Below are 27689 nucleotides of genomic sequence, written 5' to 3' on the forward strand. Positions count from 1 at the left end.
GGCCCCACCCCCGCGCGCGCCCGGCACGCAGTAGGCGCGCGGCCCCGGCTCCCCCGCTCCCCGCCCCGCGCTCCCGGCACACAGTAGGCGCGCGGCTCCGGCCCTCCCCCGCGCGCGCCCGGCACGCAGTAGGACCGCATCCCCGGCTCCCCACCTCCCCGCGCTCCCGGCACGCAGTAGGCGCGCGGCCCCGGCTCCCCCGCTCCCCGCCCCGCGCTCCCGGCACACAGTAGACGCGCGGCCCCGGCTTCACCCCCGCGCGCGCCCCCGGCACGCAGTAGGCGCGCGGCCCCGGCTCCCCCGCTCCCCGCCCCGCGCTCCCGGCACACAGTGGACGCGCGGCCCCGGCCCCACCCCCGCGCGCGCCCGGCACACAGTAGGCGCGCGGCCCCGGCTCCCCCGCTCCCCGCCCCGCGCTCCCGGCACGCAGTAGACGCGCGGCCCCGGCTTCACCCCCGCGCGCGCCCCCGGCACGCAGTAGGCGCGCGGCCCCGGCTCCCCCGCTCCCCGCCCCGCGCTCCCGGCACACAGTAGACGCGCGGCCCCGGCCCCACCCCCGCGCGCGCCCGGCACGCAGTAGGCGCGCGGGCGGCGGGCGGAAGGGGGCGCTGGCGCGCGGTATCCGGGGGCGGAGCCGGCGCGGCGGGCCGGGCGGACGGGCGCGGGCCGCGGGGCCGCGATGGGCGAGGGCGGGCTGCCCCCGGCCTTCCAGCTGCTGCTGCGCGCCTGCGACCAGGGCGACACGGAGACGGCGCGGCGGCTGCTGGAGCCGGGGGCGGCGGAGCCGGCGGAGCGCAGCGCGGAGCCCGAGGCGGGCGCGGAGCCCGCGGGGGCCGAGGCGGCCGGGCCCGGGGCGGCGGCGGCGGCCGGAGCGCCAGTGCCCGTGGACTGCTCGGACGAGGCGGGCAACACGGCGCTGCAGTTCGCCGCGGCCGGGGGCCACGAGCCGCTGGTGCGCTTCTTGCTGCGCCGCGGCGCCTCGGTCAACAGCCGCAACCACTACGGCTGGAGCGCGCTCATGCAGGCAGCCAGGTGAGCTCGGGGTCGGGTCCCCAGGGCTGGCGTCGGGCCGTCCCCGTCCCCGTCCCCGTCCCTGGGGCGAGCGGGCTCAGGTGGCCGCCCCGCCCGGGGCCCCTCCCGCAGACGCCCCGGGAGCTAAAGAGTCAGGGACTCGTTCGAGAGAGCTGGGATGGCGAACTTGGAGCAGCTCGGGGGACTACAAGAAGTGGAAGCGCTTTTTAATAATAAAACCAGAATCTTTTTTTAAAAAAAAGATTTTATTTATTCATGAGACATGAGAGAGAGAGAGAGAGAGAGAGAGAGAGAGACACAGGCAGAGGGAGAAGCAGGCTCCCTGCAGGGAGCCCGACGCGGGACTCGATCCCGGGACTCCAGGATCACGCCCTGGGCTGAAGGCGATGCTAAGCCGCTGAGCCACCCGGGCGTCCCTAAAATCAGAACCCTAGGAACAGTGGGCCTTTCGAGAAACAATCTGAAGACCTCGTCGAATAGAATCTTGGAGACACGTGATCTTAGGGGTGTTCATTCATGCCTTCTTGCAACCTAGGTTTCCTAAGAACCTACCTACTACTCTCCCTAGCTAGCCTAAGCGAGGGGGACCCTGCGGGATCCGGGGAGTCCCACCGCGAGCAGCTCGCGCACGCGTGGGCAGGCCAAAGAGATCGGGCTCGATGAGTGGGGAAAGTGCAGGGAGCTCTGGGCCTGGCAGACCCAGTTTGGGGAAGTGGAGGAAGGCTTTTGGTTAGGATGATGTATTTATTCAGGTTGAGACTCTATAGGAATTAACCAGGACAGAAGTGGGAGGTGGGAATGGGGTGATAGGAGGCCTACGCAAAGGTTCGGAAGCAAAAGTGAACCTAAGGCGTAAGGCGTAGGACTGCTAGAACCGTGATCAGTACTAGGATTGGGCTAGAGGTAGTGGGAGATGAGCCTCCCCTGGAGAGGAAGGCAGATGCCATGTGGCTGGGCTGAGAAGGATGAGCTATCCTAAGGGCATTGGGGAGTAATAGATGGATCTAGGCAGAGTGAGTGACACAATCAGTTTTATGTTTTGGAAAGAAAGATCACTTTCACTGCAGTGTGAGGAGGGATTGGAGGGATGGGCTAGATCTAGCCGGAGAGCCTGGTTAGCAGCAGTCTAGGGAGAAGTGATGGTAGCCTGGACCCGAGCAGAGACAGCCGTGGGAGAGCAGTGAGGTGTTCGAGATGTACTCAGGAAGCAGGGTGAACAGGACTTGAAACCCTGGTGGGAAGGAACTCCAGTGTACAGTAAAGTCACTCACCCCTGCTGGCCATCTTTTCAGGCCCCACCCACTCCTCAGTTTGGTCTCTGGTGGATGTTTTAGTAGCAGGAATGGTTACATTCATGTTTTTTCCTCTTCTGGACGTGATAAGCTTTATTGAGCACTTATTGTGTCCAGCACGGTGCTAAGTGCTTTAAGTGAGGTAACTCATTCAATCTGCAGAAACCTCAGGACGTGTAGGTACTGTCGTCATCCCCATTTTACAGATGAGGAATTGAGGCTCAGAGAGTTAACTTGCCCAAGGCCACGCAACTCATACTGTGGCAGAGTCACATTCACACTGAGGTGGGTGACCCCAGAGCCTGTGCTCTCGGCCACCAATCTTGCAACCGACTGTTTCCCCTTAGTGTCGGCCATGGGGAAGCTACTCACCAAATTGGCCAAATGCTAAAGGGACAGGTTGCATGGTGTTTGCTTTGGCCCCAACTTCACCCTTGGCCTCTTTTGTTCTCCTGATCTCTCCATTTCTTTACCTGATAGGGAGTGTGGCCTCTGTGCCCAGTGCTTTGGGTGGTAGGCGTTTTTGCCCAGTCTTTAAACACAAGTGTTAATTGCCAAATTAATTGGTAATCACAGCAGCTGTTCAGAAATTCCCACGCTTCCCTATCCTCAGTAATTACCTATTGTAGAAGCTCAGCATCCACAAAACTATCTCAGCCTTCCTTAGGACCTCAGAAGTCCTAATTCTTTTAAGTTTCCATCGTAATTGAATGACCTCCTGGGCTACCTGTGAGTTCAGAAATGTCAATCCAAATGTCAGCACTTCTGTTCAGATTCACTCCTTTCCTTTCTGTCTGAACACTTTTTATACCAGAAGAGCTGGGGTTTTAGATTTTCGGGTCTAGGTTCCAAAGTTTTGACTCCATCACTTTCAAAAGGAGACACTCTGCTTTCCACTCAAATCTTCAGTTTCCTCATCTGTGAAGAAGGCATTATTAGTTCATTTTAGGGTTTATTAAGATCAAATGAGATAAAAATGTGACCGTACTTTTTAATCTGCTGTAAGGAATTATACTAGATTTTATTTTAAGCTTAATAACTAAATAGCGGGATTTTTAAAAATTCTCTACTTCGGTGGAGGATACATGAGTTCTGTATTCATTTCCCTGGCCTTCATCCAGACCATCCTCTGTTTGGTGATGCCAGTTATTCATTTGACAGAACCTACTGAGCCCCACTGTAGGTCAGCCACCAGTCCTGTCCTTGGAGAGCGTGCAGTCTAACAGGAAGACACAGTGGTAGAGGCGAGGACTGGGAATGGTGGGTGCCCGGATGAAGGGCACCTGAACTCTGGAAGCTGCTCAGAGGAGGTGAGCTCTGAGCTGAATCCTGAAGCAGGATGAAGGGCCTACTGAGATCTGGACAGGAGGGTACTCCGGGCAGGGAGGCAGGATGGCAGAGGTGTGGGAGGAGTAGAATTGGTAGGTACATATAGGCCAGTGAGGAGGGGATGACATGGGGGTTGGGCAGAAATGAAGTTGACCAAGTCCAGGTGGACAGGCCTCTTCGAGCAGTGGGAAGCTGGAGAGTGGCCATCAGGTTTGGGTTTGGCGAGTATTCTTTTAGGGTTGGGCATCCCCACCACAGGGGATGGGCAGGAAGGACCGAGACTGGAGGCAGGGAGACAGATTGGGGTTGCAGCTTTCTGCATTTGCATTTCTGTCCTTTTGCTCCTTCTCTGCTCTTGGAGAAGAGGAGGGACAGGCCCATCCCCCTACAGCTGGAGGAGCCAGTTCACCCAGCTGTCTCCCTCCAGAGGCTGAGGTGACCTGGTGCCGTTAAGGTTCATGTCCCCAAAGGTATTTACAAGTTCAGGTCAGAGTTTGGCATTGGCTCTGCCTCCACGGGGAGAAGGGAGGCCCTGGGCTTACAGGAGGTACCAAACTCACTTCCGGAAAGGAGGGGAATGCAACCAGAGATTCAGAATGCGGCCTTGCAGATGCAGATGTTCTGCAGGCGTTAGGGTCTCGTGCCGCCGGCCCCTCTCTCCTCATTCTTTCCCGGTTAGTCCTAAGGCTCCTTCCAGCTGTGACGCTGGCCGCGCTGAGCCAAGGGTGCCAGCCCAAACCCTGCAAAACAGATCTTTTCTGCCCTCTGGCGGCAAACGAAGGTTTGATCTTTGCTGGGAAGAGGCATCTGTTTTCCTGTATTGGAGTTGGTGGTCGCCCAGCTGCTCCCTGGCAGCTCCAGTTTCCTGGAGGAAAGCCCCGCCCAGGCCCAGTTCCTGGCCCCTGGCAGCGGGCATTCCTGCCAGCAGGTGGCAGCAGGCCTCCGGTGAGAGGTGCCGGAGCCCGGCCCTGCTGACCCAGCTGGGCTACACCTCTTGGCGTGGGGTGCACTGGCTCCTCTTGAAGCACCTTCCTTGTGCGTTTGAGGATGGGTAGACAGGAGTCAGACATGAGCCCTGCCCACGGGAATCAGCACAGGCAGAGAAGTAGATGCCAAGGCCACAAAGCAGAATAAAATGAACTCTCTGAGATGTGGAAAGCAGTACGATATAGTGGAAAGGGTGAGGGCCTAAGGTTTCAGACAGCCCTGGGTGCTGACACTGACACGGCCTCTGACCAGCTGCGTGACTTTGGTACTTGGTGTAAATATAAAAGGTAAAATGATTATTTTAACATCTGATGCTTAGGCAGCGCTCCTTTGGCCAAGCACCGTGTTGAGTGCTTATCTGTATTATGTATCTTTACCTAGTGACTCATTTAATCCTCGACAGCCATTGAAGTAGATACAGTTCTAACACTATTTTTCAGGTGCGGCAGTGAAGGCACGTAGAAGCTGAAGGTCTTTCTCAAGGTGGTACAGCTAGTGATTGGCAGAGCTGGATTTGAACCCAGACAGAGCAGCTGTTCACCTTTGTGATGGTGGATAGGCAGGGCCAGCACAGCACCTGGCACCAGAAGACCTCTTACCATGAGTGGCTATTATGACTTTAATGATGAATGACAAATGAGGATTATATAAGCTGTCTCCTTGTCAGTGTTCCATGTTTGTGTCACTAATTCTCCATATTCCTGGCAGATTTGGGCACGTGAGTGTGGCACACCTCCTTTTGGATCACGGAGCTGACATCAATGCCCAGAACCGGCTAGGAGCCAGTGTGCTCACCGTGGCCTCTCGGGGTGGCCACCTGGGTGTGGTGAAGCTACTCCTGGAAGCTGGTGCCTTTGTGGACCATCCCAACCCCTCAGGCGAGCAGCCAGGGGCAGGGGACAGCAAGGACGAGCTGTTGGACATCACAGCCCTGATGGCCGCCATCCAGCACGGACATGAGGCCGTGGTGCGTCTACTGATGGAGTGGGGTGCAGACCCCAACCACGCAGCCCGAACCGTGGGCTGGAGCCCACTGATGCTGTCGGCACTCATTGGGAGGCTCAGCATGGCCCAGCAGCTGGTGGAGAAAGGGGCCAACCCTGACCACCTCAGCGTGCTGGAGAAGACCGCCTTCGAGGTTGCACTTGACCGCAAGCACAGGGACCTTGCAGACTACCTGGACCCGCTGACCACTGTCAGGCCCAAGACAGGTCAGGCTGTGCTACTACCAACCCTTCCCTACCCCGTGGCTTCATAGAGTCTCTTAAATTGTGTTTAAATGACAAAAGCTGAGGATTGCCCAACCAGAGGGCAGGTACAAATCAGAATCAGTGGATCTTAAGAGGTGCTATGCAGTTGGGAGTGCCTATTGCTTGCAGATTCCTGGGCCTCCAAAGAGCAGTTTGGTATCTGTGGGAAGAGTCTAGAACCCCCACAGCAAGGCTCTTCCTTTTTCTTTTTTTTAAGATTTTATTTATTTGAGACAGAACATGTGCACTTGAGCAGCGGGAGGGGCAGAGGGAGACAGAGAAGCAGACTCCCTGCTCAGCAGGGAGCCTGATGCAGGGCTCAAGGCAGGACCCTGAAATCATGACTTGAGCCGAAGGCAGCCGCTTAACTGACAGCCACACAGGTGCCCCACGGTCCCTTCTTTCTAACCAGATCATTCTGATGCAGGAAGTTCTAGAGTCTAGACTCTAGAACAAGAATCAGCAGACTTTTTCTGTAAAGGACCAGATAGTAAATATTTTAGACTTTGAGGGCCAGCCTCTGTCAGAACCACTCAGTTCCACAAGAGTGAAAGCAGCCATACATTATATGTCAACGAGTGGGTGTGGCTGTGTTCCAATAAAACTATAATTACCAAAACAAGCTGAGGAGCCGATTTGACCAAGACTATAGTCTGTGGACCTCTGCTCTAGAACAGTGTGCCCTCTGCCTGTGAAGACTGTGGCCTTATAAGGGAGACAGGGAAGATACAGGAAGTAAGCATATTAAATGCGATAAGTTACATAGTACGTTAGGTGGGCAGTACCATGGTGGGGGGAACGGGCAAGGTTGAGGTGTGGGATGGGGGTTGGGACGGTGCAGGCTGTGGTGTGGTGGGTGGCCTGGAGCACAGGAGATTGCAGCTGACTTGCAGGAGCTGAGGGAGCACTCCAAATAGGCTCTCAGGGAAGAGCCTCTGGGTAGGCCAGCAGCAAGGACAGAGGCTGTGTTATTACAGATAGGTTATTAAATACATAATCATTAGCCCGTAGCTGTTTTTGTGAGATGCCAGGAAATTTGCCTGGGAGACCCCTCAGTTCTCTCCCTCATGTTAGCTGCAGGACAGGGTGTCCCCCTACCCCCACTATGGTTGTTCCTTGGGCTGGGCAGGGTCCGCAGAACTGCTCTGCTATCGATGCCAACCCTGGCATCCGGAACGAGGGAGGGACCAGTCCAGGGTCACGTGACGTCAATGGCACAGCTGCCCCAGCTCCTGGGGTCAGGCTAGAGGGTCAGTGATTCTTTTGTATCAGATGGTTGCTTAGCAACCAACAAGAAGGCCAAGTGACACACTTTTTCATCCAAGGGTCCTGGCATGAGAGGGCCCTGCCCACATCAAATTAGACTCTGAGACACCTAAAGGAATGTGACATATTTAAAACAAAGATGCAGAATCTTTCTTAATAGTATTGCACAAGGAGAATTTGACATTTGGTTCCATGGCCTGTCTGTACTTCTCTGTAAGAACTCTGGAGTTAATGTCATTTCTGGGGTTGATGCTAGTTCTAGTAAAGAGAACAAAAATTGCTGTTTGGGTGAAGCCTAAGGCTTTCTGAAGCATTTCCCATCTACATTATTGATCCCTGCAACCCCCACATGGTCCCCATATTAACGTGTTATCCTCGTTATCAGCATGCTGCTGATGAGGAGACTGATCATTCTGGAAACAAACACACACTCAAATTCTGATATGCTCACTCCAGACTTGGTGATCCCTGCACTGGGCTGCAGCTTCTTCCCAGCTGCCTGAGGGGGCTGACCTGGATCAGAGATGTAGCCCAGAGTTACAGGTTCCCCTCCCAACCACTCCATCTCTAGAGTTAGTCAAAGATTGCAGGAAGTCTTGCATTTGGCCACCTGCGAGGGGGTGATGGGTCCTGAGGATGTCTGCTTTCTGACAGTAGCACAGTACCTACTAGCCCAAGCTTGGAGGAAGGTAACAGATGAGCAGATGAGGGAGGGGCGAGCACGGGGTGGGTGCAGCAAGGCAAGGTTTGGGGGTAGACATGGCTCCCGTACCAGCTGGGCTGAAGGGACCAGCATGAAAACATCAAGGGGGGCAGTGGTCTGCAGGGGGCCATGTCTGCAAGTCTGGGGCAGGGGTAACTTGCCATCATTCAGATTGCTTCTTCTTTGGGAAAAACAAAAATTAACATTGGCTTTTCTGGTGGCCACATCCACGACCTCCCACTGGCTCAGCTGTTCAGTGTCTCAAGGGCCCTCTCCTTTGGAATTATTTCATGGTTGTACATTTAGTTTTTACTAGAAAAGAATTGTTTTTTAAAAAAATTTTCATAGGAATCCAAATGTTTTCCAAGACTATACTTTTCCATTACATTTAAGAGGGGACATCCCAAAGTTTGGAATGCCCCAGAATGATTGCTTTGGTGTGGGATGAGGAAATGTTCTACTTATTTATGGTTTTTTGGCCAGATGACTTCCCAAGATCTATCTCTGGAGCATTTGCAGGCAGTCTCTGATAGTAACTCTTCCAGCAAGGGCCACCGGATTCGTCCGTTACATGGGTCTCTGATCAGATTGCTTTTGGAAAGTAGATCTCCTTTAAAACTAGGCTGTATTGTTACATGCATGTGACTTTTTCTGTTCTATGAAACCTTTTGTGGTTAACTTTTAAAATCTTTGTTTACCTAGATGAGGAGAAAAGGCGGCCTGATATTTTTCACGCATTGAAAATGGGTAAGCGCTTTAGAAAATCTTTTTGGAGATTTATGAATATAGGGACACATCCTTCCAACCTAGTATTTATAGTGCTTTTCAAGGCCACCCAGGGTGTTTGAGAAAGAAACAAGCGTTTTTGTTATTTCCTGACTCAGTAGTTTCACACAGAGAGGTTCAGCCCCTGGAGACTGGTAGTTATTATGGTGCTTTATACACAAGTTCCAGACTACCCTCCCTGCCACCCCCATCCCCAGCCAAACCCTGTGGCTATGTTCTGGCTTTTCCCTACCTATGAAATGCCTCACTGCCTACCTACCCACTCCACTATCTTTGTGATGAAGCCTAAAATCTCCTCTCCTGATTTAGACCCTACCTCCGGGAAGCCCTCCTTGATCTCACCCCCCCAGGGAGCTCTGAGCTCTCTGCATGTACGTTGCCTTTCATGTTTCCTTCATCTGTTCTCTTAGGATATCAATAACACTGCTCTCTTTTAGTAAAACTATCTGGGTGCTTGCCTCCAACTCTCATAGATTGAGAGATGTGCGCATTGGGACTACCTCTTCTTCACCTTTGTAGCCCCTGTGATGCCCAGCACAGAGGCAGGCTGAGCACCTGTTTGTTACATAAACCTGCTGGATAAGTAAATCCAGGCCCACAGATCACCAGGTCTCCTGCTTCTGTTTGCAGGAAACTTCCAGCTGGTCAAAGAGATTGCAGATGAAGACCCCAACTATGTGAACCTGGCCAACGGGGATGGGGCGACCCCATTGATGCTGGCAGCTGTCATGGGGCAGCTGCCTCTGGTGCAGCTGCTGGTGGAGAGGCATGCTGACGTCGACAAGCAGGACAGCGTGCACGGCTGGACGGCCCTCATGCAGGCCACCTACCACGGGTCAGTGCCAGCTCCACACCCTCAGAGGGAGGCTGCGGATGCCCTGAGCCGAGATAGGGTTCTTGATGGGGGCTTTCTGGTCCTGAGACACTGCAGACAAACTCTAGGGCTGTAAAGACCTTGAGGCACACACAAAAAATCAAAGCCTCGCAGGCTCATTCTATCCTGCATTCCTCCTCTGCTGTGTTCTGATTCCTGTTACCTCATCACCCCATTTACCAGTAACTGTAAAGACCCCATGCAGCAGGAACATTTTATGCAGGAAGAGAAGTTTCTGTAGGTTGATTTCAGTTGAACACAGTAATGGGTCTGTTTGGAGTGTTCACACTGATGTCCTTATGTCTGTGTCCTTTTGGAAATGCACATTGGCCATTCATACCATTGGCTCCTCGGCGACCGGTGGTGAGACTTGTCTTAACCCTCTCCTTTTGAAGAGGTCCACCATTGGCTGGTGCTTCTGAATCCCTTCTCATCCTGTCCTCCTGGAGGCTGCCTCTTTCGGGTAGACTGACCCAGAGGCTGGGAGCTACAGACAGTCTTACAGTGGCTAGGTGGTCTGAACCCAGATTACCAGCCCTTTCCTTGCCCTCTTTCAGGTTATCACAGCACTTTCCTATGTCATCTCGAAGGGGTTTGTCTTTCAGTTTGGTGAGCCTCAGACTTCTGCATCAGACACCTTGGCCTATGTGAGGCTTCCACGGAGGGGCGGGGGGAAGGATTGGGGGTAGAAGGAGTAGGGACCTGCGTGTGGTAATGGTGACCCTGTGGTTTTCCTTTTGTTTGTGGAAGGAATACCTAGGCTTTGGATTGCATCACGTTCAAGGCCGACCTGCCCATAGGGGATGGGGACAAGGAGTATGAGACTGTTTGCAGCTTTCCACGGCCTCCTTTCAGGCTTGAAGATGGGACTAGTTAATATCATCCGCTTCTTGCCCAGGAGCAAAGCCAGGCTTTTGCCTTCAGTGCATCTAACTCCAGCTTTTTCTTTCCTCCCCAGGAATAAGGAAATTGTCAAATATCTGCTAAACCAAGGGGCTGATGTCACTCTTCGTGCAAAAAACGGGTACACGGCCTTTGACCTAGTGATGCTGCTGAGCGATCCTGGTGGGTTGTTTCAGGGAAAGTGTCGTAAACCTGCGTGGCCTCTCTCTGGCTAGGAAAGGAATTAATTGCTTTTGTTTTAAGCACTTGCTTACTGTTGGGGGAAGTCACTCTCAAGCTCCAGGGGCTCACCACGTGTCCTCAGGCAAGTCCCTTCCCTCCTCAGCAAAGGCTTGGCTGGTCCCAGGTAGTCCCTTAGGCTCCTCCAGCGCCACCCTTTGGAGAGTCTCCCAGGAGGGAAGGCCAGTGAGACATACATCTGCCTTAGCAGTCCACACAAGTCCTAGAAAGGTAACTGGGCTCATAGCTGGAAACCCTGACTCAGGGGGAAATAAAAATACCCCTTTGACGAGCAGAATCAGAGCTGGAGCAGTGGCCTCCTCTGCTGCATTGTGTAGGTGGAGGCCGCTGGGTCAAGGGCACCATGCTGGGGGTGTGGCTGTCACTAGTCCCACCTCTCTTGGTCCCCACTGGCACCTGCTGCTCCCCTTGAGCCCCAACCCGTGTGACAGGCCCTCCTCTGGCACCTGAGGCATCCAGTTAGGCAGCTCAAGAGTTAGCGTCTGTCTGTCTGTCTGTCCTCTCTCCTGTTGCCTTGGAGTTTCAGCCCAGGGAGGTTGAGAGGCTGGAAGGCCTTTCTGACCCACAGACTTTGAACCTGCTGGCCGTGGGAGAGGACTACTTCCACAGTCCCAAGTGGAGTTACTCCTGCCTCTCTTGGCAGGGCTGGTGGCAGGCTGGAGTGCCCTACCTCACCACTAGCATTGCCGCCCTCCTCACCCCTGCTGCAGGCATTGCCACCCTCACCCCATCCCTGCTCAGGCCCCACATGTCTCAGATGCATACTTGGTTCCATTTCATACTCACAGGGCATGTGAAGGGAAGCAGAACTGCATATCCCCTTGTGGAGGGGAGGTGACGAGGGCCAGGGGAAATGACCTGACCCAGCTGGCGAGGTGGGGTCTCTGCCCAATTCCAGTGAACTCACTCTGCCTCACTGGAGACCCTCCCGGCATGCCAAGAGTTGGTGTCATCAGAACCCGTCTCCTGCATCACACATGCTTTTCTTTTCTTTTTTTCTTTTTTTTTTTTTTTAGATTTTATTTATTCATGAGAGAGAGAGAGAAAGAGAGGCAGAGGGAGAAGCAGGCTCCATGCAGGGAGCCTGACGCGGGACTCGATCCCAGGTCTCCAGGATCACACCCCGGGCTGAAAGCAGCACTAAACTGCTGAGCCACCGGGGCTGCCCCACGCACGCTTTTCTTGAACAAACTCCTGTCTCGCTGTGCCTTCTTCTGTTACCCCCTCCCCCCGACCACTTCCCCACCCCTTGCGCAGTAAGACAGTCTTTCCCTAGTTGATTTTTTTTCTAGTGGGTTTTTTAATGAAGTTTTTGCCTGAAATTTTGAAGAAACACATGCATATTATTGAACACTGGGAGAGAAAAAAGTCAACAAGAGGAAAACACCGTTAATAGTTTGTAGCATTTTCTTCTCAGTTTTGTTTATTGTGGGTTTTTTTGGTAAAAATAATAACAGTTAATAATAATAACAATAATAATAGCAATACTTAACCTTTCTTAAGTACTTACCTTATGCCAGAAATCCCCTCAGATCCTCCAGACACCTTTATGTGATGCCTACTGTCACCCCTTTTACAGAGACATGGAGAGGTTCCCTCATTTACCTGCAGTTAATGCAGCCAGGGAGGGGCAGAGGAAGAATTGAAGCCCCTGCCATCTGGCTGCAGAGTCTGTATTTTTAAAACACTACTCCTCTTTCTGTGGGGAGAGGGCTTCTGGGTTTTCCTTCTGGTTAAGTGGATGGAGCTCTGCTGGCCTGTGCGCCGGCTTCTGAAGACCAGACTGGAGCACAGGGTTGAGTTCGAAGGCCGAGGGGGTCATCTTGAGCCCTCTCTCCATGGCCCAGCAGACGTATTTGCAGGTAAAGCGCTGCCTTTTATGTCCATAGACACAGAACTTGTTCGACTGCTGGCGTCTGTCTGCATGCAGGTGAATAGAGACAAGGGCCGGCCCAGCCACCCACCACCTCCACCTCACTCAAAGGCCCGACAGCCCTGGAGTGTCCCAGTGCTGCCCGATGACAAAGGCGGGCTTAAGGTTAGCCTTTTCCCATCCTCAAGGGCGATAGAGAGAGCCTGGCTGATGGGGTGGGGGATGCCTGCTGCTTTCTGCTGACCCAGGGCTGTTTTAGGTTAGAGTGAAGGTGGCCCAGCAGGAGCAGGAAGTGAGCAGAGGGTGGGCATCAGGGGAAACTGAGGTGATCCTAACGCATTATGGTTGCTTTGCAAAATGTGGGTTCATGTTGTCAGATTGTCCCATTATTGCAGGAGAAGCTAGAAAACCATATTTTGATGTGGAGACTGAATTTATAGATGTCGGGAACTAAGAATTTTGCCTGATATAGTACTGAGCCAGCCGAACCAAATGCCTCTCCTCCCAGGCCACGTGTGTGTGGCATCTGCATCTGCACGTGGGATACTGCTGCTGGCACAGTTCTCGGGTCTCCCCGCAGCCCATGGGCCTCCAGCCACTGCTTTCTGGAAATAACAGAACAACCTCCAGTTGCTGGTTTCTAACTGCAAGCCAACTATCTTTCTTTGAATTTCTCAGCCTCCCCATTCTGTTCTACTTGCCTGAAGTCAAACTTACCTCTCCATCCTGTCTGGGGTCCCAGTGCCTCCACAGGTCTGCAGACTTTATATTCCTTTCCTATTCATAGCTCACACAAGCCCCAGGTCTTCCTTTCAGTGTTGTTTGCATGGGTCCCTGCAGTCCTGCCCTCCCTGCCATCTCCCTCAGCCAGGCCCTCACAGCCTCCCCTCCCACTGTGTCATAGCCTCCGAGCTGTCACGGGGCTAGGGGACACCCTGGGGGGTGGCACTAGTCCTCTATCTAAGTGGGGAGGCATCAGCTGGTGGAGCAGATGGCCCAGGCCTTGCCATGGACACCCAATACCTCTCACACTGTCACCAGAATGGGGGGAAGAGGTGACTGATGTTACGGTGTTTGTCATTGCCTCTTGTCCATCTGTGTGTCTCTGACTCACTGTAAGACTGAGCAAGTTGGCACCCCACTTAGGTCTCCATTTCTCAATCTGTGCAATGCAGAGATTGATGAGATGAAGGGTGGCAGGTAGGGTCCACTGTCAGAGGTGGGCTCCCAAGGGCTGAGTCAGGAACGATTTAGAGAGAACCGTGGCTTTGTGGGAGAGGGTGTGGTGGCTGATTGGTAGAACTTGTCGTGTGCCCAGGAGAGCGGAGGGGAAGGGTGCATAAAGTGTAGTCAGCATCCCTAGGATGGGTGCTCTGGATCATGACCTCTGCTCTGTGTTCCCTTGGCAGTCCTGGTGGAACCGAATGTCCAATCGGTTCCGGAAGCTCAAACTGATGCAGACCCTGCCCCGTGGGCTCTCCAGCAACCAGCCTTTGCCTTTCTGTGATGAGCCAGAGTCAGCGCTGGACTCCACAATGAGGGCGGCCCCCCAGGATAAGACAAGCCGCCCGGGGCTTCATGATGTGGCCCCCACAATGAAAGAGAATGGTGAGAAAAAAAAAATGCATGTGCTGTAGTATTTCCAGAATGGTCAAACCCAAATTCTCTGCCCTTTGTCCTACCTCCTGGGCTGATGTCAGAGCTGAGATGATATTGGAATGGGACACTGGGGCAGCCCCGGTGGCGTAGCGGTTTAGCACCACCTGCAACCCAGGGCGTGATCCTGGAGATCCTGGATCGAGTCCCACATCAGGCTCTCTGCATGGAGCCTGCTTCTCCCTCTGCCTGTGTCTCTGCCTCTGTATCTCTCTCTCTCTCTCTCTCTTTCTCTCTCCCCCTGTGTCTCTACGAATAAATAAAATCTTAAAAAAAAAAAAAAAAGGGAATGGGACACTGGAGTAAAAGTGGCTGGTCTGGGGAAGGACAGACAGGGACACAAATACGGTGTGGTAGAATGGGGACATAAGTGTCAAGAGTCCCTGGTTTCTGTCCCCCACACCGTGCTGAGGGACCTGAGGCTAGTCACGGCCTCTCTCTTGCCTTCAATAGGTGATTTTAGCAGTTATCAAACGTGATTGGTCTCTGGCACTGGAAGTGTTTTGAAATAGAATGAGTTATCCAGGGTGGGGATTTGGGGGGGTGGATGGTGAGCTTCACACCACTGGAGGTATTCAACAAATAGGATGACTTTGCCAGGGCATGAAAGGAGATTTCCACGCTGATTTGACAGTTGATTAGATCATAGCCCTCTGACAGACGCCACACCCAGACTAGCTCCTTCAGCACCACTGTTTGAGACAGACTATTGAGCTGGATGCAACACTGTCTGACCCGGCATGGCAGTGGCTTATGGAAAAGTTGAGAACATGCTTTGAGAGATACATTTTAAATGCTTTCCTCTATTCAAATATTGACTACCAATTATCATTAAATATTTAATCACCCAGGAGAGTTGGTTTTCCAGGATGAAGGCTGACCTGGTCACTCATCCTCATGCCGTGAACTTGTTGGGAGGGTCATTTCAGGAAATTTCCATTTGTCTCTCAGGTCCTGGGAGCACAAGAGGAGATAAAGAAGATGTGTTATTGACAACCATGGTGAGTGTGGGGCTTTCCTAAAAGCATTTCAGGTCTCTCACAATCATTAGTTCATTGATTTACAAGGCTAGATGTAGACATGTCTGTGGTGGTCACACATGGGGCTGATAGCCAAACGTGTAACAGTGGAACAGCTCTGGCACTGAGGAATCAGAACCAGCCCTAAACTGCGGGTCAGGCTGTGCTGGTGCTTAGTGGCCAGATGTAGGCCCTGATGGTGTTTGCAGGGAGGCAGCAGTGAGGACAGGGCTCTGAAGGGTAGGACTTGATGGGTGATGTTGGACTCCCCATTTTGGTTATAGGGAGTCGAGGGGAGAAGAGTCACGGAGGAGGCTGTGTTTCCAGCCTGAGAAGCCTCAGTCCCCTCATCTGTGAACTAGAGATGTGTCAGGATTAGGTTTTGCTACGAGTAACAGAAGGTCCTCAAATAACAATGGCATGAATGAAACAGCAGCTTATTTTTCTCAAATGCAGTTCAGGACTGGTACGTTGACCCAGGTAGGGACCTAGTTGGTTCCTTCTACCCGTGCTTGGCTTCTGTTAACCAAGATGACTCCCAGAGCTGTGGCCATTGCTGCCTTATTCCAGCCAGCAGGAACGATGAGGGGAGAAACAAGTGGCCACAGGCGGCACATACCAGGTGTCAAGTTTCCTGGGAACTCCCACATCACTTCTGCTTACATCCATTCAGCCAACGTCCGGTCACATGGCCACATCCCACTGCACGGGAGGCTGAGAAATGAAGTCTCTGTTATAGGTGCTTGTGTCCCATCTCAATGCCAGGGGTGTCTACTAAGGAAGCTGTGGAAGATGGATACTGGGGGACAGCTAGCAGTCTCTGACAAGGGCTGCTCTCCCTCACGGTTGTTCCTTTGAATAAGATTATCCCCAGGAACTTCTTAGCATAGTTCCTGGCCCAGAATGAGCTCTCTGTTATCCGCTCTGTGACCTTAGACGTGTGACTTCACCTCCCTGGGCCTCACGTTCCTCAAGTTTTAAAATGAGAGCCTTCTGGTTGGGGTCGAACTCCTCCATTTAGCTCGGAGATCCTGATGTGGGGGCCGGCCAGGAGAGGGCAGTATTGGAGAAGAGAAGGGAGCAGAGGCGGTGGGGACGGGGAAGGCCGTCTTCCTGCTGCCTCAGTCCCCAGAGTTGCCAGTGCTGAGCGCTCCAGGGATCCACTCCCTCCGGCCCGCCCGGCTGTGCAGTAGGTGTGCACCCCGCCTCTAGACCAGTTTACCAAGGTGGGAGCTTGGGCTGCCCGATGTTTGATAATCTCGTTAAGTAGCGGTAACTACCCCAGTGAAGACAAGGGCTGTTACTGAAATTTGGGAAGATGCGGTGACCTGTAAAGAAGAAACATAAAATCACCCTTGCTGACACGTACATGATCATGAGACGTCGTGTGCTATTTATCTTTTGAGTATTTTGCTGACCATGTTTTAGCACCTACGAGCGTATCTGTCGTATATAACGACGGCAAATACGTCCCGGCACCAAGTGCCAGCCGCTACTCAGGGCACGTAACATGCATTCACTCCTGCAGTCTCCCCGGCAGCCCTGCGGGGTCGGCACTGCCCTCTTCCCCATGCTGTGCCGAGCCTGCCTTATTACCGGTTTGTCTGACCATCTGTTGCATGTCATTAAACACTCTTTAGCCACGTCACGTCCAGTGGCTGTGCGATATGACATTCCATCAAGGGAACGTGCCTCGCTGACCGGTGGAGCCTCACCTGTTTGGACTTTGTGGGAGTTTTAGTTTTTCGTTATTGTTTTCACAGATCTGATGAATATTCTTATGCCTCAATTTCCCCCGCTTGCCTGACGGTTTCCTTGGGGTAAATATCTAGGAATAGAATTTCTGGGTCAGTGGGTGTGAATGTCATTGGCTTGCAGAAAGTTTGCAACGATTTAGACTCTGTCCCCGAGGAGTGAAAATGCCCATCTGTGGTGGGTTTGCAGCTGCGAGCGTCCCTAGTGCTCGCCCAGCCCAGCCCCATTGCTGGAGGAGGTTGCTGAGGTCCACACGGGACGGCACCATTCCCAGACTCGCAGAAAAGCTCGGGACGGCCAGGGTGGGACCCAGGATGGCCACACGCCTGCCTTGGCACTTGCTGTCCTACCTCCCCGTGCCCTGTGGAAGGCACCAGCATGCTGGCCTGCCCCTCGGCAGATGGAGGATGGCCAGGGAGCCCTGCCGAGTGGGCGTTTGCAGCCATCCTTGTGGAGACGCAAGCCTGCCCGGCTCCCGAGGCAGGTTTAGCTGTGGGATGCCCTTCCCTGCAAAGCACCATCTGGCACCAAGTCCACTGTCTTTTCTTAATTAAAGTTAGTGTGGACCGTGTGGATGCTTTTCCTTCACAATCCACCAGTCACCATTGTATGGATTTTATACTAGTCCTAAGTCACATTTCCAAAATATAAAATTACAGTTAAAAATGTCAGCAGTGGGAGGTGTGGCTGGAGTAGGAAGGGTGTGGTGGGATGGGGAAGGGAGTGAGTGCTGGGCTCACAGGGAGCCGACCTGGGCCGCCCACCCCCCGCCCCCACCCCACCCCCACCTTGCCCTGCCCCCTCCTCCTGAGACCCCTGGCTCTGCATGCATATCCTGCTCCTCTGGCTGCCAGACCCGGCCCATGCTGTTCCCTGGGCCTGCAGCGCCCTTCCCCCAACCCCCTCAGGGTCCCTGTCACAGCACACTCAGCCTCCCTTGGGCCCACCTCAGCCCCCCATCCCCTCTGTCTCCATTTTAACTGCTGTGATGGACCCAAAAGAAGCTGAGGGCTGGAGCAGAGTAAACAAGGGTATTGCTTAGTTGCTGGAAAGAGAGCAGAGGAGACCACATGGGTTCTGGCCGGGCGTGTGTTGGGGATGATGGAGTAACTGATGGTGCCATTCTCTGAGAAGCAGCAGAAACCTGGAATCTTCTGTGTAGAGCTGGGAGCCCCCGAGGGGCTCATCTAACCCACAGCCTGTCTTTTTCAGCTGCGCAATGGAGCCCCCTTCCCCAGACTCCCGAGTGACAAGCTGAAGGCAGTCATCCCCCCTTTCTTACCCCCTTCCAGCTTTGAGCTGTGGAGCTCCAATCGGTCCCGGACATGTCACAGCAGGAAAGCAGAGCCCATGAAGACTGTGCTGTCCCAGAGAGCCGGCCGGGGCGCCCCCGTGGGCATGGCTGGTGGAAGCACAGATGCTGTAAGTTGCCCAGCGGACGTGCTTTGACATGTCACTCACTGAAGTTGGGGTGTGTTGCAGGCAGAAGGGACATCAGACCTGCTAATCCAGCAAGTCCAAAGCTTTTCTTTTCTTTTTTTTTTTTTTTAAAGATTTAATTTATTTATTTGAGAGAGAGCAAGAGTACATGAGCAGGGAGAGGGGCAAAGAGAGAGGGAGAAGCAGACTTCCCGCTGAGCAGGGAGTTTGATGGTGTTTTCTTATACCCACAAGGAGTGTGACTTTAACTTTTTGCCCTTAGCGGTCTGTGACTTTTTGACCCTTGGTGTGTCTCTGCAATGTCCTGAGGTAGTCCCTCTTGATGTGGGAGATTATCTCCACGTGTGTAGACTGTCTACACCATAGATACAGTAAATGGCAAACCAAAGGTGAGGATTTAGGACCTTGCGCTGCCACTGTGTGATGAATGACTGGAACTCAGAGCCTCCATCTCTCTGTAAAATGGGGTTGACTTTTGCTTGCTTGCTGCTACCTCTTGGGGCTGTTGCAACAGCAAATCTCTAGTGGGAGAGTGAGAGCCTGGCCTCTGAAGGTGCTCGAAACAGGCAGGGCTGGTTTGCATCTAGTGTGCATTGTGGGAGGGGTTGAGTGATCGTGAAAGTGGGGTGAGTCGGGGAATGTTACATCACAGGATCTCAGCCTGAGCTAATAGTCTGGTTGCCAGCAGATAGAAATGAACTCTCCTCTTTTGGGGGGCTCCTGGCAGGCTGAGCACGAGTTGGCAGAGGTGTGCCGGGCATGCAAGCATCAGCTAGGGTGAGCCAGTGGAATCTGGGTTCCTCCCCACTGTGATGATGTGTGTCCAGAGAAGGGAATAACAAACCCTAACCACAACACACAACACCCACCTTCTTCTTGCAGACTCCTGGCAGGCCGGTTAAATTTCCATCTCTCTCCAGAAGCCCTGCCTCTCCTGCCAATTCTGGAAACTTCAACCACTCACCTCATTCCTCAGGTGGCTCCAGTGGGGCAGGGGGCTCAAGCAGGCACGGTGGGGAGCTGCATAACCGCTCAGGTGGGTACCAGGCAGGGCCACTCAGGGAAGCCCCTTGGGGCTGCGGGTGTGACCTGCCCTCTGCACTTGCTCTGTGGGCAATCCCAGAAACAACTGCATGCGCCCTGTTTTCCTCCTCCATGTGGCTCAGGGCTTTTTCAGTGAATTCAGTTTTGTCCTTTGCCCTCCAGAATGGCACTGCTCCTACATGTGAAATATTTACAGCAGTATGTGGTACCTAGTTATTGCTTTACTGATGTTGGTTATCGGTGTTCTCCCTGGGATCCTGTCTGGCCCTTGATATTATCATTTCTCCCTCTTCTTTCATAGTAATGCAAGGTTACTGGTGGGTTTGGGGCACCTGGGAGAGGGAACAGGGCAATCTACTCTGAGAATTATGGGATGAGGAAGTTATTGACAGCTGTGGGAGTGGGCTTGGTAAAGCTCTGGAGAGGGTGGGGGTGGGGGCGGGGGCGGTCAGAGGCCACACAAGCTGGCTGCAGCGTGGGAAAAGCGAGGATTGTACCTGCACTGCCTCTTTTAACACCTGTCACCATGATGCCTTCAGAGCACAAGGGCTGCTGTGTCCTGATGTCCTGATTAACTGATGCCTGTTAATGCGTTATATAAAAATAAATTTTTTGTGAAAAGAACTCTTTAGAGAAAAGAAAGCGAAGCATCACATTCCTCTCTTTTTATTTTTACAAATATTTTCTTTGTAATATATCCGATGGGTTTGGCCTGGAGACTCCGCCTTCAGTTTTCATGCGCAGTCCTCTTGTGGTCAGCCCTGACCCCCAGCCACACGGGGTCAGGGGGTCATCTGGAAAACACGTTTCCATCTCAGCATGGGCAGCACACAAGGTCCACCATGCTCACGTTGCTGGACCCTGGGTCCCTGGCAGTCATTTCTCTTCCTTTTTCCTCAGGTGGCAGCATAGACAGCGTCCTGTCACAAATCGCTGCCCAGAGGAAAAAAGCAGCCGGATTATCAGAACAGAAGCCCAGCCAGCCGTCAGGTCCTGTTGGGCCAGCGCCAGGGTCCAGCTCATCTGAACTCCCAGTCTCCCCAGCAGGCAGCGGAGGTCCTGGTGGCAAGGTGCGTGTTCTGGTTCCGTCTCCTCCTTTTCAACTCCCAGGTTCTGTCCTCACAGGGCCCACGTACTAGGGAGCCCGGGCAGTGCTGCCGCAGTCATGGGATGGCCCTAAAGACCAGCGGGCTGCTCCGGAACTTTTTGGGGAGAGCTGATCATGCAGGTGGCTGCCAGGATCCCAGCCGGTGCCCTCGGGCCCTGCACATGTGGGTCTACCTCCCACCTGCCCTGGAGGGCACCTCTGGGTGCCTCGTTCAGCCTCACACTGTGTACGTTTATTCATTGTCTAGAGCAAAGAGGTGTGGAGTGTGGGATCAGGAGCAGACTACCTGGGATCAGATCTCAGCCCCACACCTGAGCGTTTCCCGGGGTGAGGGGTGGGCGGCACCTGCTGAGCCTGCATCAGCTGTAAGTGCTGACGTGAGCAGCAGTAGTGGTCATGCTTTGATGTCATTCCTTCACTGTGCACACCTCTGGGGCATCTGCTTTGAGCCTAGCACTTCTAGCAGTAAGGGTGTAGCAGTGAACCGGGGGTGACCGCTCTCGGACTATCACTGCAGACTCACTCTGTCAGTGAGAAGGGGGGATGCTGCAGGGGCACAGATGGGGACCACTACCCAAGCTTGAGGGCATCAGTGACACCTAAAGGAGGTCTGAAGGATGAGGAGCCAGATGAGGGGGCAGGGTGGGGCAGGGCAAGAGGCAGGGATGAGGCTGCTCCAGAGTGAGGAGTAGCACGTGTGGCACTTTAGCCGGGGAAGAGCTGAAGGAATGTTGGAAGACAGGCCACCTCCCTGCTCTGGCACCATTCCTCCATTAATGCAGCCCAAGAGCCATCAACACGTTGTTAATCTCTATGGAGTTTGCAACAGACAGGAAACTGCAAATGCCTCTCTAGAGTGGGAAGTTGTTTAGTGTCTTTAGATCTGCCCCTCCACCTCCCAAGCCCCTCCACCTGAGTTGTTACTGGAGAGAGTCCCCCCAACTCCAGTGTGGATTCCTGGTGGTGAGTATAAATGGACTCTTCCACCAGGTGGCCCACCAGGTGCCTTCCTCCAGTGGCGCCATGTAGCCCATTTCATCCTCTGAGAGGACGTCCAGGCACTATTCCACTCTTCATATTTTTTAGATGTCTTAAGCTTTTTTCCCTGAGAAAAGTTAGATCATCTGAAAGCCTCACCCCTGGCCCCTTGCCCAGAAATGTCTCCAGAGATTATGTTTTAATGGATGTATGAGAAATAGACTTTATTTTCTGCCCACTCCTGTTGGTTACATAACTTTTTGTTACTCAAAGCCCCTTTTGCAATCAGACCTACATAATTAGATTCCCTTTACAATATAACTCCAGAGAAAGTTTCTTTTTCCCTATGCATTAGTATGGTTTACATTATATTGAAAATTACTCGTGTAATAGGATCTACGTAATCCTTGTAGAATTCAGCTCTAAAAAAATGTCTCTACTGTTACTTTCCTACATTTTCTTTCCTCAGATAAAAAGAATTATATAATTATTGTATTTCTCTTTTTGCCTTTGCTGCTAGGAAACTCAGAGCTACTAATTAAAGTAAGTCTTCTAATCTGGGCTTTGACATAGTTTTCCTCTTCTCTGTTGTTTAAAATTAACTTTTTCTATTTTGATTATTTTATGATGTGTTAGACATTAATGGTTTCCTTTAACCAGTGTTCAAAATAGGTAAGCGTCTAAATTGTAAGTTAACTATTATCTCACTTGGCTGCATCTTGTCAAATAATATAACCTATGTACAAGCATATTCTAATGAAAGGAGATTGTGTCAAAAAATACATTCAGGAAACGAACTGGAGAAACCATTCGGTTCAGTAATCACCTGATATTCTTTTTTTAAAAAAAAGATTTTATTTATTCATTTGAGAGAGATACACAGAGAGAGACAGAGACAGAAAGAGCAGGGGGTGGAGAGGGAGAAGCAGACTTTCTGCTGAGCAAGGAGCCTGACTTGAGACTCAATCCCAGGACCCTGGGATCATGACCCGTGCCAAAAGCAAATGCTTAACTGACTGAGCCCTGATGTTCTTAACAATATGCTGTAGTCTTGGGGAGCTATCTAAAAATTCAGATTTCTGGGTTCCTCTCAGCATAACTGAATGAGATGCTTCAAGACAGGGTCTGAGGACTCTGATTTTCCCCCTAGAGGATATTGCAGCCAACCCCATCCAGGTCTCTTAGAAACCACTGCCCTAAATCAAAGGATCCAAGAGTGGGCTTTCTGTCAAAGGCTCCAGCAGGAAAATGGAGACATGAAGTGCTTTTCAAAGACTCCCCTAGGAAGAATTAGAAATTAGTATTCAAAATAGGAGCCTCCTGAATCTGGTTTTTGTACTTTGCTGAAGACAAGCACCACCACAATGGTGGAATATTCACAAAGTATGGCTTCTATCATGTTTACGAATCAGCCTAAAGTGAATCTGAGGAGGAACAGAATCGGCGGGGGTGGTCAGAGTGTGTCCATGCTTCCCGGACCTCTAGAAGCCCAAAGTCCCACTGAGTAGATCAGCTCTCTGTTTCCACCCTAAAGTTTAGTGGTTTAAAACAAAAATCATTTCTTTAGCTCATGAACCTGTGGGTCAGCATTTCAGTCTGGACTTAGCTAGTCAGTCCTTCTGGTCTGGAGTGAGGGGGATCACTTACACATTCAGCTGTTCGCTGGGGTGACCGGGATGACTGGGCCATGTGTGCCCACAACAAGCTTAGATGTGTTCTCATGGCAACAACCAAAGACATGAGTTGAAAACCAACCATGATGTTTAAGCAAGTCAGCACACCCACTGCAGGAAAACACACAGAGTTACATGGGAGGAGCTGAGATGACACCACTAACATAGTTAGTCTGCTATACTGAGAACATAGGGAATAGTTCAGATATTTCTGAGCATCTCAAATAATCATAGTAATCTGTCCCCAACCCCCAACAAATATTGCTGCCCATAAGGTCAAGAGTATCATGTTTCTTTGCTTTGATATATCTGTTTAGTAGGGATTTACTAAGTGTCTCCTGTTTTAATTAGAAGCTTTATTATTGAATGTCTTTCTTTATAAAAAAGCAGAAAGAAGAATTTATTAACAATATAGGGAATATAGGGAACTAATTGACAAAGTCTTTCAAAATCTAAGAGAGGGGACTTCTTGTTCCACTCTGGGATGTAGTTAGAAGTAGCATTAAAGGGTTAGCAGAAGGAGAGGTGTACCCATTTCCTAGCATTAGAACTGTTTCTCTTAGCTTCTACTATCCAATCAAGATGTCCAGTCTTACCAAAAATCACAAGACATACAAAAGGGCACGAAAATCTGCACTCTCAAGAAACACAGCGTCATCAGGATCTGACTCAGATATGACACAGGAGTGGGAATTACCTGACAGTGTATTTTAAAAAACTACAATTAATTGTTAAATACTCTAATGGAAAATTTGAGCATGAAACGTCATAAATTGTTTCAGCAGATAGGTGGAAACTCTAAGAAAGAATCAAATGAAAACTCTAGAAATAGAAAACATGTAACAGAGATAAGGCATGCTCTTCAGTACACTAGACACAGCCAAGGTAAGAATCCACGAAGTTGAAGACAGGGAAATAGAAGTCACTTGAACTGAAACACAGAGGAAAAAAGAAGTTAAAAACAAGAACAACAACCAAAAACAGTTCTGGGATAATATCAAGTGCTCCCACATACAAGTAGTAAGGATCCCTGAAGAAAAAGAGAGAAAGATAGAAGGAATATCTTAAAATAATGCCTGAAAGTTTCCCCAAATTAATGATAGATGCCATATCACAGATCCAAGAAGTTCAGAAAACACTATAGGATAAATGTCATAAAGAATACACCTAGCCGTATTCTACTTAAGCTACCAAATAACTCTCAAAATTCAACAATAAGAGGAACATCTGGGTAGCTTAGTTGGTTATGTGTCCGACTCTTATTCTTAGCTCAGGTCTTGATCTCAGGGTCATGAGTTCAAGCTCTGCTTTAGGCTCCACCCTGGACATGAAGCCTACTTAAAAACATATTTTTTAAAACTCAACAATAAGAAAACAATCAACAAATTATAAAAATATATTGTGCAAAGTGTGTGGATATTTCATCAAAAATATGCAAATGGTGAAACATACGAAAAAATGTTGAACATTAGCTATTGGGGAAAATGCAAATTAAAACCACAGCAGGGGCACCTGGATGGCGCAGTCGGTAAAGCATCTGCCTTTGGCTCAGGTCATGATTCCAGGGTCCTGGGATCCAGCCCCACATGGTTCCCTGCTCAGTGGGGAATCTGCTTCTCCCTCTCCCACTCCTCCTGCTTGTGCATGCTCTTTCTCTTTCTCTGTCAAATAAATAAGTAAAATCTTTAAAAAAATAATGAAACCCACAAAAAGGTATCAGTATAAATTGGAAAAATGGAAAACATATAAAGTTATAGGTGCTAGTGAGCACATGGAGCTACTGGCACTCAGTTGCCAGTGGGAATGCAAAACAGTATGGCCACCTTGAAAAAGTTTGGCAGTTTCCGTCAGGCTCCAGCTCAGTGAGGAGTCTACTTGTCCTTCTCCCTCTGCCCCTCAACCATGCTCGTGTTCTCTCTCTCATTCTGCTCTCTCTCTCTTTCAAATAAATAAATAAAATCTTTTTTTTTAAAAAAAAGGGGAAAAAATTTTTGCAATTTCTTATAAAACTAAATATACACTTATCATACGAACTGGCTATCTCCCTTTCTCCTAGGTACTTACCCAAGTGTATTTCCAAAGATTTATTTTATTTTTTACTTATTTGAGAAAGAGAGAGCACAAGCATTGGGGAGGGAAAATCAGGCCCAGGACCCTGGGGATCATGACCTGAGCCAAAGGCAGACACTTAATCAACTGAGCCACCTAGGCGCCCCTCAGATGCATTTTCAAAAACCATTTGTGCCAAAATCTATTTGTGAATGTTTAGAGCAATTTTCTCCATCATCATGCCAGAGTGGAGACATGTCATCAACAGGCAAATGGATAAACTAACTGTGGCACATCCATATGATGGGACATTGCTCAGTAGTGGAAAGCAACTTGAACGGATCTTTGGCAGTTTACTGCACCAGACCCAAAAATCTACAGATTGTATAATTCCATTTATGCAACGTTTTAGAAAGGACAAGACCATAGGGATGGAACACAGATCATTTATTTCCATGGGTTGGGATGAGGAGGAGATTGACTAGAAAAGTATAGGCCAAGGGAATCTCAGAGGTGATGGAACTGTTCAGTATGTTGCACAACTCAGCATTTATGAAAACCCAGAGAATTATACACGACAGAGTTATTTTTGCGGTATACGAATTTTAAAAAACAGTATCAACCAGGAACCAAAGATGGAAGCAGACCATGACAACAGATCTAGCTATATTACAGATGACTGACACCACCACACGTTGGGGAGTGGGGCGGGGGAGAGACTATGTCGGGTGGATATGGTAAGGCCAAATAAAGACAAATAACCATACCCAAACTCTGTATTTAGTTGATATATTTTTTTCTCATAGAGATATGGGTTAAATTTTGAAACCATTTTACATGTAGCTATTTTTGTATACGTATATATGCTTTACATATGTACTGGGGCTGAACAAATAAGTAAATTAAATGAGCCCCATTTTTAACTGTAAGAGATTGAATCAAAGAAGAAATGCTAGAACAAACCCCATGGATGTTGGACTGTTGTCAGAGGTGTCAGTGTGAATCAGTATGAATGCATGCTTGTCAATATGTGTGCTTATATGTATACAGATATAGTAGTAAGTGTGGCTACATATATACTTGGCTTACTATGCTTTATTTCCTTGCTCTGTCCACTGAGAGCACCTAGAAGCAGTGACATCCCAGTAGCCATGAGCAACCTTGTACCCAGATTTTGGTTTCTAAATACCACTCTCCAAGAAAAGGGACAACAGCCTTGGAGAAGTGCTTTATTCCAGTGCTGGATCAGTGAAAATATAGGATGAGCCTGAGGCATTTTTATGGTGTCAGAAAGAATTTTAAAAAGGTGGGCATGGGATCCCTGGGTGGCGCAGCAGTTTGGCGCCTGCTTTTGGCCCAGGGCGCGATCCTGGAGACCCGGGATCAAATCCCACGTCGGGCTCCCGGTGCATGGAGCCTGCTTCTCCCTCTGCCTGTGTCTCCGCCTCTCTCTCTCTCTCTCTCTGTGTGTGTGTGTGTGTGACTATCATAAATAATAATAAAAAAAATTAAAAAAAAAAACAAACCTGGCTTTTCAAAAAAAAAAAAAATAAATAAAAAGGTGGGCATGTCAAAAGGACATAGGAACCAACCTGAAAGATCTCAGTGGCCAAAACTGGGACAATTTGAACAATAAAATAAATAGCAAGCTATTAGATTATAGCCCAAAGAATAAAATAAATATCCATGAGCCCATACTGATAAGGACTAAATAACTGAATAAACAGGGAAAAGGAACAACTCTTCCTTACAGAATTCCAAATAATAAATGGGAAAGAAAGAAGGGAAATAGCAGATCTTGTGTCATTAGAACATCACAGTAGTAATTGTTATAGACAAGATCAACTGAAGAATGCTAAAATTACTGGGAGAAACATGGTTTAGCTCAAAGCCTCCTGCTCCCCAAATACGTTTTCATTATAGAGTGCAAAGGTCATAACTTCATCATGGAGAAACTGGACAGATGCCACCTTAACTAAGTGATGAAAGGCAACATTATCAGTAATAAGAAATGGGTGCTTGGAGACTCCTGGCATGGTGCAGTAAGAATGGCTCATTCCCCCTGGGACCATTAACCCCCAAGTCCACAAGCAAATCTAATTATGAGAAAATAGAAAACAGACCCAAACTGAGGGACACTCTGTGAGCATCCCGACTCTCCGACAGTGTCGAGGTCCTGAAAGATAAGAGGGAGCTGTCACAGGTTGGAGGACGTCAAGGGGACACGATAAGTCAGTGCAACATGGGATCCTGGACCAGAACTGGGCCGTTAAGTGGAACAACCAGTGAGATCTGAGTGAAGTCCGCAGGTTAGCCAGTAGTATTATAAGACTGTTAATTTCTTAGTTTTGATGATTGTGCTATGGTTATGTAAGCTATTAACGTCAGGGGAAAGGATACACAGGAATGCTCTGTTCTATCTTTGCAACTCT

General features: G+C 50.5%; 1 protein-coding gene across 2 annotated transcripts in view; it reads left to right on the forward strand.

Moving 5' to 3' along the window:
- Positions 1-652: 652 nt before the first annotated feature.
- Positions 653-27689, forward strand: part of ANKS6 (ankyrin repeat and sterile alpha motif domain containing 6) — a 47748-nt gene continuing 20711 nt past the window's right edge. For both annotated transcript variants that reach the window (XM_055302624.1, XM_055302625.1), the window contains exons 1-11: positions 653-1032; positions 5349-5851; positions 8562-8606; positions 9276-9480; positions 10478-10584; positions 12552-12700; positions 13945-14143; positions 15143-15192; positions 18178-18387; positions 19288-19441; positions 20350-20519. In XM_055302624.1, the coding sequence (XP_055158599.1) occupies positions 680-1032; positions 5349-5851; positions 8562-8606; positions 9276-9480; positions 10478-10584; positions 12552-12700; positions 13945-14143; positions 15143-15192; positions 18178-18387; positions 19288-19441; positions 20350-20519 (2145 nt within the window). In that variant the 5' untranslated portion in view covers positions 653-679. The remainder of the gene's footprint in view (positions 1033-5348; positions 5852-8561; positions 8607-9275; positions 9481-10477; positions 10585-12551; positions 12701-13944; positions 14144-15142; positions 15193-18177; positions 18388-19287; positions 19442-20349; positions 20520-27689) is intronic.

The sequence above is a fragment of the Nyctereutes procyonoides genome, unplaced genomic scaffold, assembly GCF_905146905.1.
Source record: "Nyctereutes procyonoides isolate TBG_1078 unplaced genomic scaffold, NYPRO_anot_genome, whole genome shotgun sequence".
NCBI lineage: Eukaryota > Metazoa > Chordata > Mammalia > Carnivora > Canidae > Nyctereutes > Nyctereutes procyonoides.